Source organism: Chionomys nivalis, chromosome 17 (genome assembly GCF_950005125.1).
Source record: "Chionomys nivalis chromosome 17, mChiNiv1.1, whole genome shotgun sequence".
Lineage (NCBI taxonomy): Eukaryota > Metazoa > Chordata > Mammalia > Rodentia > Cricetidae > Chionomys > Chionomys nivalis.
Window position 1 is genome coordinate 8,267,136 of NC_080102.1, and position 12,841 is coordinate 8,279,976.

The following is a 12,841-nucleotide window of genomic DNA, read 5'->3' on the forward strand; positions in this document are numbered from 1 at the left end:
AGTTGGAAGCTTGCTTATCAACACTTGTGTAACAGGATGCTCTCTGGGGAGTTGTAATACATACATCTACTCACCCCTGACAGGGATTCCAAGAAACACCAAAGTGTGGATACCACCAAGGTCCAATTTGGTGAATCAAGGATGTTTATTGGTGTTATTTACATGAGTAGGTGAGGGCTCACTTACAGAAACCCAAATGACTCACGGACATGTGCATCACTAAAGCCAACCCCAGCATGGATGACAGCTCACAAAGCTAGGAGCATGAAAAATGTTGCACAGACTGCATGCTCAACAGGTTCAAGTGATCTACAGGGACTCCCAGCTTTCATTGTTTACTCTGAAAGGGAGGGGCAAAGTCAATCTGGTCAGTTTCAGGAACTTCCTGAAGCTGTTTTGTTTACCTCTGGATTAAAGAGCTTCCTGCGGGATGAGATGTTTTAATCTCAGAGGAAACTATTACACAACATGTGCTTGAGCAATCTATGGTATCGTACATACACGGTTAACACCAGAAGGCAGTGAGAAGCTATGGACTAAAGATGAATACCCCTCAACCTGCTGAGTGAAGCAAGCTACAGAATACCAGGCATACTTTCAGTTTGATTGAAATCTAAACTTTTATATAAACAGAATATTCATACAAGTCACCGCAGTGCTTACTTTTCAGGGGTGATGAAGAAAATGTAACTCTTCAAGAATTTTCTTTTCTTTTCTTTTTTTTTTTTTTTGTTTTGTTTTGTTTTTCGAGACAGGGTTTCTCTGTAGCTTTGGAGCCTGTCCTGGAACTCTTGTAAACCAGGCTGGCCTTGAACTCACAGAGATCTACCTGCCTCTGCCTCCCAAGTGCTGGGATTAAAGGCTTGCGCCACCACCGCCAGGCAAGAATTAAGATTTTTATTTAAGCAGAAGAACTGAAAGGAGTTACTAGGTATTTCTTGATTTTTTTAAAACAGTTTGCATATTTTTGTGTGCATCTATACACACATATGGATATACATTATATATGTTTATATAGTTCATACTTTAAAATAGCACAAACACATGCTTACAAGTAGAAAACAATGTAAAATACACAAATATGCAGTTTACAAATGTGTAAATTCTTCATGGATTTGCACAAAAGCTACTAATGCATAGAATGTGGAATATAATAACAATGAACAAAGTACAAACATGAAAAATAAAATTTATTTTGACTTGGCACCTTACTGGAAAACTTTTCCTGTTGTTTAAGGTCATATTCACAGCCAAGTAATTTTTATACAAATGCATGTCAAGAATATATCTTGATAATGAATAGATGTTATAAATATGCAAAAATGACCATTATATAATTTTTTTCTAAATGATACTAATGAAAGGGCTTGTGGGGGGTGGAGTGGGGAACAGGGGTATGGACGAGACAGCGTACCAGAGAGCCCTGACAGAGACCAGACCTTAGTTTAGGTCACTAGAATGAGACAGAGCTGAGTAAACAGTTCTCAGGAAAACCACAATTTATAGATGAACTTCCAAGACCCTTCTGCCATCTGGACAGACACTCCCAACCTCCTGCAAGCTAAAGACAGCTTTCCCTAGGCTCCCACCAGTCAGCTCTCACCAATCAACCCCCAGACTACTCTTTCCTCCACCAGTCAACCCCAGATAATCCCTTCTCTCTGGATTTCCCTAATTCTGCTTAAAAGCAGCTTGTAATCTTCTTTGGGGGTGGCCATTTTGCCACCCCAAGGTTGGAATCAATAAAGTGCTTTAGTTACTGAACATGTGGTTGCTGGTCTTTCCTTGGGGGCTTCTCTCGAACCCTGACAACCAATAGTGGCATATTGTTTCAAGAGAAGTGGAAAACTACTAGCCAGAGATCACACTGGTCAAACGGATCATGGAATACTTTTTGTGCTCACTTCAAATAACTGTCCCTGACCATGGCCCTAACAACTCACAAAAGACTAACTACCCTTCAGCAATATGACAGATCTGATACAGTTGTTCTCTGATCTACACCTTAACATAAATACTAGACCAACCATGCTTTGCCACCAATATACAACTACTATGGACATTTTCATGTTTCTAGCTTGCCTAAGGTAAACTCCTTTTCCTGAAGGTTGTTCCGAGCCCAGCAGAGACATGTTTAATAGTAACTACATCCCTTCCCTGAACTTTTGGTAATTCACTTAGCCCACATCTGATGAACTTTTCAGTTGTGGAGAAATATTTGCTTTTAATGTGTCTTGGTCAAGTTATAGATTAAAACTTGACATCTTAGTAGTGCATGCAATTCTACTTAGCCTTGTAATGAAATATGGCTTTATTACTGATCAGAACTTTTGATAATAAAATTAGCTATTATATGAGGATCACTTTCTATCTTGTTACTGATATCAATTTCTGAAGGTTTCAACATGAACTCTGACAATTTCATGCTACAGATATTCTTTTATACTATCTAGAGTTGCCAGGGTGACATTCAGATTTTCACAACAATCAGCACCTCTGGACTTCTACTTAGCAATACCCACATCCCAAGCCAAGAGCCAGAAACCTCAATTCTGGCACTTGGTTGTTTACAGAAATGAAATTTATTAAAGATAGCCATAAGCATTCACTTAATCAAACACATGCCTTTGTACTATATAACAGCTGAACAGTACCAACAGGAGAGCATAAAGCCTTCAGGGCGAAAATCATTATTATACGGTGTATACCCTGCTCTTGGGACTTCTGTGCTTTCTAAGTGGAATATGCAATAAAATTACATGAGAATCTGAACAATTGACTTTTAGCAGTGGTCTAACAAACAATAAAACAGAAGGTCTTTCATGTTTATACCATTAGCATGGGAGGAGAAAGAGAAACATACACAATCATACTAGTCCAATTCTGTGTGAGCAAGACCCAAGAAGAAAATTATACTTAGATAACATAAGTATCTATTAAACTCAAGAGTGTATGACATTCAGGGAATTTGTAAAATGTGACTTATACTTCGACTTAGTCTCTAACTAGAGTAACTAAGAAAATTATTTTTAAAAGCTTTACTTGTAGTATTACCAAACTAGAAACCACCAAGTGTTGGGAGAGGCTGCTTGTTTGTTTCCCGGCTGCCCAAACTCCTGAAATAATCACACAGAAACTGTATTAATTGAAACACTGCTTGGCCAATCACTCAAGCGTATTGTTAGCTAGCTCTGATATGGTTGGTTAACCGATTTCTATTATTTTATATTTTATTATGAGCCTTGTGGCCTATCAGCCAGGTTCCAGCTGGCAGCTCATGTCTTTTTTCCCCTGACGACTCCATGGCTTCTCAATTCCACATATCATTTTGTTGTTGCTGTTGACAGAGGTTTCTACCCTGCCCAGTGCCACAGCCATTAATCCCAAAGAAACACACAGAGGTCTACATTAATTATAAACTGGTAGGACTATTAGCTCAGTCTTATTAACTCTTACATCTTAACCCATAATTTTTGTCTGTGTTAGCCACGTGGCTTGGTACCCTTTATCAGCAAGGCATTCTCATCTTGCTTTCTCTGTGTCTGGGTGTCAACTGCAGACTAAGCTTTTCCTTTCCCAGAATTCTCCTATTCTGGTCACCCCATCTATACTTCCTGCCAGGCTACTGGCCAAGCAGCAATTTATTAAACCAGTGACAAATTGAGGTCTTGTGGGACAAAACCATTGTCCCACAGCACCAAAGTATCTTTCAACAAATACATCATTATTACAATATGGTAAATAAACAAAAGGAGTCCTACTAAGTAATAAAAGAAATACAGTACTGATCTATATGACAATTTGTTGATTATATGCTATATTTAGTACAGATACATTTGTTGGTCTGAGTATTTTTTGTTCTTACAATTGTGCATGTAAAATTTGTCAACAAGGCAGGCTGATTCTAATTTCATTTTTGTAAAATTCTCAGAGACAGAGATTAGTGGCTACCACATATTAGAACTACTGAGGTAACCTAATGATAGATCTGTACCTCAACCACAAGGTACACAAATCTGCACATATTTAAAAAAGAGCCACTTACACATACTGTTCCTGTGCCAATTCTCTGTAATGTACTGTCCTACAGTACCCTGGGAAACTGGGTTTACACATGGATCTCTTATATGGCTTTAGCAACTAGGAATATAGTTGTTTGAAAACCAAGTTAATAAAACACACTTGCACATACAAGGAAACTCAAACACGATAAAAGTGAATCATGGCCAATTTTATTCAAATTCTCCAAAATTTACAGCAAACATGTCAAATGCTCCTAAAAATGTATGTTGTTCTTTATATATATTTATATATATATAAAATGGTTACTGTGTCTTTTACTGATTCCTTTTTCTTCTTTTCTTTAGAATTCTTTAATAGAAGCCAGAATCTTGGGTTGCCCAGTTGGGAGCCTAAAATACATGCAGAGAGAAACCATCAAGATGGAAACCCCATGTTAAGAGAGAAGAAGGAAATACAAACACCTCATCACTTGTACAGCTTTTGGACGGGAATAAAGTACACCAATAATCAGTCACTAACATGGTAACAATAATCAAATTTATTCTGGACATAGAGGAAAAAAAGCAAACAAGAAAAAATTATCGTATAAACTACTGTTCAGTTTCAGTTCTACTAGACTTGGTTGTAGAATGCAATTGTAAATCCACTCTAACCTACTCTGGTCTCAACTCAATGAGTCCTTAAATATTCTGAGTTACTTACTAACACTTTCTACCCTCAGTTTGTATGTGCTCAGTGTGTTAAGTGGAATTACAAATGCTTTGGAATTTTGAAGTCACAAGGCCACTCAAATTCCGTGAATGTCTAAAACGAGGGATCTCTACTAAAAAGAGAAGGGGATATTTTTGGACAGTTATTTATGAACATCAAATAAAAGATAAAATTAAAATTTATGTAAGATCAGCATATAAAGCAGATTTTTATAGAACTATGTCTTTAGCGTTAGAAAGGACACATATTTCAAGCACATGTAAGGTATCATCTATTGGCATCAACATGATATGCTGAGCCCTGAGGAAGCAAGTTAATGAAGTCACTTAAGAAGAGTAAAAGAAAAAAAAAACAGTTATAATTAGGAACCTAACATATTTAAGACAAAATTTACTTTCTTGAACAAAATACTTATAAGCTTAAAAGGAAACACAAAATTTGAACTAACCAATACTGATATGTTCTCAACGTTCATGTAACAGTTGTTACAGTATTGCTAAATACCAAACAGAATGGAAAATGCTTGGCTCTTACCTCTGATCTACTGTTCTGATTGAGTTTCTTTTCGATATTCATGGCCAACATTTGGCTTCTAAAAGAAAGACTTTTTGTCTTTTCAATCACTTGCTGATAGGGTGATACTGCATTGTTACCCATTACCACGTGACCCTAAAATGAAAGACAAATTATTACTGTAGCAAAGCCAATGAGTGGAGCGTCTCAGTAAATCTGAGCATAACACAATACCACCTGCCTGCTGCACACCTATACACTGTACGGGGACAAGAACATTCACGCAAGAAAACATAGGAGGTACTACGACCTTCAAACAAAAAACTGTCACCCAGCTACTTTTGGTGGGACATATAGTACCAGAAATGGGCTGCCACGGAACAGGCAGGAACTCTGTCAGAGTTACAGTCCTGTCCTGGTATACCCCTAGGCCTGATGATGGCTGCCATCCTGGTTTTACTTTTCCATTTTGAGGGTATTTGCCCAGGATGGCCTTCAATTCAGCCTCAGAGCCCAACTAGGGGCAATTACAGGCCTACATCACCAGGCTCAGCTTAACAAAGTTTCCTGAATAGGTGCTGTGTTATGCATGACTGTAATTCCAGCAGAGGAGGCACCTGGCCAGCCTCATCTACACAGTGAGTTCTAGGGCAGCCATAGCTTCAGTGAGACCCTGTCTCAATCAAACAAAGTATACAGAATAAAATTTCTAATGGAAAATTTGTTATTCCGTGACTGTTAAACAGCACGTACCAAACTACTATAATACTCACTAGTTTGGAGTCAATCTTGGCATCCAACCTTGCATTTCTAATCAGATTCACAATCCATCTCTCAGCTTCTTCCGGAGTCATATTCAGTTTATCTGCTAGCATACTAAGGACAGAGAGATGTACACATTTAGTTTTTATAGACAATGTTTGACTTATACTTTGCATAGACTTCAGATCCTTCTTCAGGATCACATTCTCTTGGACATGACTTTTAACTATGTACCCCATATCTAGAAGAAGTCCCTCAATTGCTCCATTAATTATGGTTTCTCATCTACTCTCACCATGAAAAGCACTGTACTTCAGCAGACACACTAACCTTTCTTCACACTCCCAACTGGTCTCTGCACAGGCCATCTCTCTAGCTACCCTTTCCCTCACTTGAATCACTTGTCTCTTACATGGAAACAAAGGACGGTGATAAACCATCCCAAGAATACAGACCCTTTGTGAGCTCCTTGTTTACTATGCACCCAGAAAAGAGAGCCATGCAACTCACAAAGGAGCCACTGAATGAATACCTAACTGCCTGACTCCTACTCTAGCCACAATCTGATTCAGGCTCGGGTACTAGTTTCCATTATCTGTATAATCTGTATCTTGAGCCCTTAATCTATTTCACATAGTTGTTTAATCCTAAAACCCAACCATCAGCTTATTTCCCAGCTCTTTTCAAATCTTAAAATAAAAAAAAAATCTCACTTAATACAAAAAGCATAAACTTTCAAGTCAATTTAGCTACAATCTAAGTTTTCAGCTTCCAGTTATTCTCCCTCATGAAAAAAAGCAAGAAATCACACTCTACACAGTAACTCTTAACTGAAATTAATATCCCTTTCCTTTATACTCACATTGTAACATGGCTGCAGTGACATGGCACCATGCACAGCGGAGCTGCTTAAACTCTCCACCTTAGGTAGGGCGGCTATTCACGGTCCCCACTGTACTGTATTTCTTGACTCTTAATAAAATAAGTTCTAAGAGTATTGGTACATTACTTTGATAGAACCTCAGGTAATCTAAGTTACCAATCACTTCAAGAAGAAATTAAAGAATATAAAAACTAGGCTGGCAAAATGGATTGGCATGTAAAGGCGGAAAGACCTAGTTCAGTAAGCTGCCATTTGACCTGGCGTGCCTGTGCCTGGGGTCTCTCACCCCGGCCCAGACACCTGCTCTGTCTCTCAAATTCATGCAAAATACTAAAATACCAAAGCTTGAAAGATAAAGATGGCTTCCTAGACCTGGGTGGATGGGGGGGGGGCGGGGATCTTGGACTTCCCTCAGGGCAGGAAACCCTGTCTCCTCTTAGGACTGAAGACGGAGGGGGAGAGGGAGTGGGGGGAATGGGAGGGAAATGGGAGGAGGGAGCGAAGTGGAAATTTTTAATAAATAAATTAATTAAAAAAAAAGATGGCTTAGGCAACTCTACAAAATGCTCTAAAATGAATCCTCCCAATCTAAACAAAAACAAATTCTAGATGCAAACAGTACTAAAACTCTTAACTGTGTCTGGAGCAATTTCAATGTAGACCTAAATATTTTCTCTAAAAATAGCTTCATACATCTTTATGTTGACTAGTTTACCAGTTACTAGATACAAAAACCTAACAAATAAGTTAAGAAAGCAAATAATCTTCAACACCAAACAAAAGCAGTATCTATCCTCAGTCCAGTTACTTTAACTAAGCTTGTTCATGCTTCCAGCACAAACCAGGTATTTCTCTGTTTCTGTGAAGTAATTGATAGCAGCAGACACATTTACAAACATTACATACGTATCTTGATCTAGAGACTTAACTGGGTTTTTATTGATCCCAGATTGATTATCTATCAAGTAGTAACCCCGTGTCTTGAGGATGGTCTCTTTCTCTACTCTGAAACCTCACAGTGGTTAGTTATTCTGCCCATCTTAGCACAGATTTGGGAGACCAGCACTTCACAAAGGATATTAGTATCGACTTCATACAACCTGCTTTTCCAAATTTTAGTTGACAAATTTTGCTTTTTTTTTTTTAAAAAAATTTCAAACATTGTTGACTAAAGGTCAAGATATGAAGACTGCAGCCAAGCTTTAATTAATATAATGTAATATATATATATACACATACACAAACATGTATACATACACATATACACATTACAGTTGTCGCATTCAGCATTTGGTGTTTCTGAAATGTCTGTGTCCTGCTCTCACAGTTAGTCATAGTTTCTTAGCAGATTCTTTAATTAGTTCTCATAGCATGCTCTTACAGATATACAGGCCTGTGTACTGTTTAAAGACAAAGGTTAGTTCTATTGGTCATTTTCATGGATTCTGTCATTGGAATCTGAATGAAGAGATCTACTGCATTTTTAATCCTAATATAAATACTTTATATTACTCTCAGCTGCTGTTATTCTAGTCTAGTAAAACTTTAAAAACATGAAATTATTCAATATAGTCAAGATAGTATGATACTGGTCTATCAATTACTCTAAAGAGATGTAATTTACATGGATAAAAAAAAATCAAGTGACAGGACGTGATTATTTAATTTCTGGCTATGATTTGAGATAGTCAACCCAAGGTACAGCAAGGCAGCCTTGCTATACCTCACAACTGTATGTGCCAAACAAAACTAGAGATTTTGTAATACAGAATTAAAAGCTGTAATGGACTTCATGTTTATTCTTTTGCTCAACTGGTATTCTAAACAATTTATATGAAGATTATTTCTAATAATATAAACTGTTCACAACAAAACAATTCATGGTGAAGAACAATACAATGTAGGCTTTACCAGCCTAAGCTTGGTAATCCAGGATGACCTAGGTAGCAGCTGGATACCAAACCTCAATGTTTCCAGCTAAATAAAAGAGTGCAGAGTCAGTATTTCTACAAGTCACGAGGTTCCAAAGAAATGTCAGAAAAATGTATGCTAAAACATCATGAAGAAGGCCTGATTTAATATACTTGCATGCAGACACAACTATACATGTAAGTAATACTGCATGTGACAGTCAGCCAAATTGCTTCCACACAAACCAGTACACATATGCATACTCAACATTTGAAAACTCTGGTTTTAGAACTTGAAATATATGTCATGTTTCAAGGAGCTCAGGCTGGACAATGAAGATAGAAAACACTTCCTCTATCACCAATAGAAAGTTCTGTTTTTCTACACTCATTCTACTGAAAAGACTTAAAATCAGTTTTTCTATAGCTGTGCAGTACTGGATTCATAGTTTTTTCTAAGGGCTCTTGCAGCTCAAAACTTCTGTTATTTGAAAACATTCATAGCCATACTAACCTGAATATGCCTATTTTGAAGAAAAATGATCCACATCAACATATTCCTTAAATTATTAATTTTTTTGTACTTTTAATCTTCTAAGGCAGGCAAAAAGAAGTTTAGACAACCTCAAGTAAATGCAGTGCAAGGACTAGAAGAACCCAGGGCTTTGGAATGCCTCTGGAAATTTAGTTTAAGATGTTTTAGAGATAGTCTAGCAGAAGAGAAAAGAGATCCAAGGAAAATTAAAATGTCCATAAGATTATTTATGCACAGGTCAGTGTTCAAGAGCTTGCCTAACAATTACAAGGGCCTGGTTGGATTCTGGTAGTACAAAAGAGCAAGCCAAGTAATCAACACGGACAAAACTATAAGCATTCAGAGTCCTAGTCCATTACCATCACCAGGCTGCACATTTCACCAGAGTATGAATACTTGGTCTCTTTCACTGTCAAACACAGTAAACATAAACTCAAATACCAACTTGTAAATGTAAAGAGCGAGAATTATCACAAATTCCTTATCCATGACACCTCAGAAGCACAATGCAAAGAAGCCTCACCATTTAAGATGTTCAGAGCACATTTACTCACTCAACAAAGATCTGCTATAAAACATAGGAGCAAGAAGTTCTAGCCAAATACACATGCAAACAAAACAAATCAATTCCAACACAAAAGAGAACACAGCCTACGAGGGAATGGAGAAAATTACAAAAGAAAACCAAAATACTAAGCATTCCTTTTTCACAGAGAAGCCCAATTATAAATCTCCAAAACAAATCCTCTAATCCAGGTAGCTGTCCATCAGTCTTATGTGATGTGCCTGCCTTTTAAACCACACATCAATTTTTTATTAAGACTAGGAAGAAAATCAATTTAAAAAGGCATGCTTGCAAACTACAATGAAGCCCTAAGCCCCTAAGAAAGGCCCAGGGATCACACTGCACGTCTAACTGTGGACAACCACTTCAAGGACAACCCACTAACGTTAGGCAAGCATGGATAGATCTCTTACCAAAAACAAATGACATTAAGAAACAGAATTTGGTTTACACAAAATTCCTCAGGGGCAAACATTAAAAGCACTAAGTTTTTATGTTTTATATTTGACTTCATCTGTGGCCAAAGGGCGCTAATAATTTTTGAAAGCCTAATACATGAATTAGTTTCTAATAGGTCATGTACATTTCACAATTTTGCCAATTATTTTCTCACACAACAGAGAAACTTTCAACTCAACTTCACCACAAGCTTTCCATGTTTCAACATTTTAGGATGTCACAGCAGCTTACTATATGAGAATTCAAATATGTAATTAAATAAACAAACTTAATTAACAGAAATTATTACCAAATGTAGTGGTCTTACAACAAAATTTCCCATTTGCTAAGGGCTAACTCATTGCCTTACTGCTGAAAACCATCTTAAATAGCCCTTCCTAATGGCACAACACTATTTACTGTTTAAAAAGGTAACGGAAAGGAAGTTTAGGTTTTCAACTTGTCACTTGTAAAAATTATATTCTGCCACACAAATAAAGACTAAAGATTCGCAAAATTCAAACTTCTGTTTCTTCTAAAAGCAAAGAGAAACAAAAATAGAATCAAATGAAATCTTATTTCATGTATCATAATAATAAATGGCAATTACACAGATTAAATAAAAGGTAGAAAAATATATATCTGATTTGAGTGTTCTTACTTAATGCTGATACACTGGTGGATACGACAAAAGGTTTCAAATATGAAGAGACGGGCATTTTCAATGAAGTCCTCAAGACAAGCCACCAAGAAGAAGTCATTCACAAGCACCTATATGCATAAAATAGATTATAAAATTAATGTCGCTGACGACTGTTTGTAAAACTTGACTCACTTTGTCTACTTTATTGTTCTGTTCACTATAATCTACCTAAAAATCCTACAGCATACCAATTTCTAGAATATTGCTCATGCTTCAAATCCTTAATATTTTAAACAAGTAGTTATAAAATGATGGAAGAAAAACTCCAAGAAAGCCTCAGTGGCTCCTTATTTCATTGATGATCTGAAACAGCATAGCAACTTCCTGACATGTTTTGTTTAGTCCAACATGCCCTAACTACTAAAAAGAAGAAATAGACTAAGGACATGAACTTTCTGCAACACAAGACAAACAGACTGAGAAAACAGTGCAGGAATGGCTACTATTTCAAAGACAGTAACAGTTAAAAGAGATTATTTCAACAGCAACGGTAATGATCACATGGTTATAAGATTACAAACTATCAAGATAAGATTTTAGTTTTCCATGTTGACTAATATTTAAAAAATAGCACAATACATATTTCCATTCTTCCCCTTAGAGAAAAAAGATCCTAATTAAATTGTACACTTTTTCCCAAAATTTGATTTTAAAAGATGAAATTAGTTGAGCATGGTATTATACACCTACAATCCCAGCACTCAAGAACCTAAGGTACAAAGATCATGGGCCTAAGATCAGTTGAAGATAAATAACAAACTGTGCGCTCAACCCTGACCTAACCACAAAACACGTTGCGAATATGAGCTGATCAATTAATTAATTGACTAGATGTGGCAAAGCCCTGGATATGGCTCAGGGGTAAAACATAGCAAAGAAGCATAAACCCTGGAACCCACACAACGGTGAAAGGACAAACAAGCCCCGCAAAGCTCTCGCCTAGCTTCCACGTGTGTGCCCACAAACATTACAAAAGTTCTTTAAAAATCAAACAAAACAAAACAAATGATAAAAGCAGCAACAGAGCGTAAAGATGTCAGCCTTTAATACCAGTGTGTGGGAGGCAGAGGCAAGTGAATGGGTCTCTGTGAGTCCATTGACAGTTTGGTCTACATATCAAGTTCCAGATTTTCTCTGGAAGAATTTGTCAACAAATTGGGTATAAAATCATAACTATAAAAATTTCCTGGTTTATAGGAAATGTTAAATATAATCATTTAAAAAATTCTAAAAATAACTCCAAATATGAGTCAAAGTTGTGATGTATGTACATATGAACCAGATTAGAAAAAAAAATTAAGGAGACCCAGATGCATTCAAATCAGCTGAGGCTTTAACTTCTGTAACCAACGGAGACAAATGCTAATTACATGACTTCATTCTACCAGTAACCCGCCATTTAGCTTCTTTTTTAATTCAATTACTTCAATACCACGTCTAGAAATTTAAGAATGTAAACTGATTAGTAAAAATTCATACTTACTGATTCACATTCCCTCAGCTTTTTCTGAGCCCCATCAAAATCAAAGTTGACATATAAGCATTCAACAAATTCTGTAATTGGGTCTTTATATGTGTAAGACTCCTGTAAAATCAAGTCACATGTCCAGTTAGAGCTGGTGGAGCACTGCTTATCACACTGCCTATTTAAAGTATCACCACTCTCCAGGTCTCTTATCATTAATTCACAGCAAACAATCCACTGTCCTATTCTCACCGCACCTGGTCAAACGCGTATCCCAGGTAACAGTAAGCCTGGAATACTGTCCAAAGTCTCTAAACTCTCAGAATTATTCAG

General features: G+C 36.9%; 1 protein-coding gene across 1 annotated transcript in view; it reads right to left on the reverse strand.

Annotated features, from left to right (window-relative positions):
• Nucleotides 1–4,216: 4,216 nt before the first annotated feature.
• Nucleotides 4,217–12,841, reverse strand: part of Eif3e (eukaryotic translation initiation factor 3 subunit E) — a 28,079-nt gene continuing 19,454 nt past the window's right edge. Inside the window, exons 9-13 of the mRNA XM_057792537.1 lie at nucleotides 12,527–12,628; nucleotides 11,002–11,111; nucleotides 6,021–6,123; nucleotides 5,269–5,403; nucleotides 4,217–4,412 (exon numbers count right to left, since the gene is read on the reverse strand). Of these exons, the coding sequence (XP_057648520.1) occupies nucleotides 4,374–4,412; nucleotides 5,269–5,403; nucleotides 6,021–6,123; nucleotides 11,002–11,111; nucleotides 12,527–12,628 (489 nt within the window). The 3' untranslated portion in view covers nucleotides 4,217–4,373. The remainder of the gene's footprint in view (nucleotides 4,413–5,268; nucleotides 5,404–6,020; nucleotides 6,124–11,001; nucleotides 11,112–12,526; nucleotides 12,629–12,841) is intronic.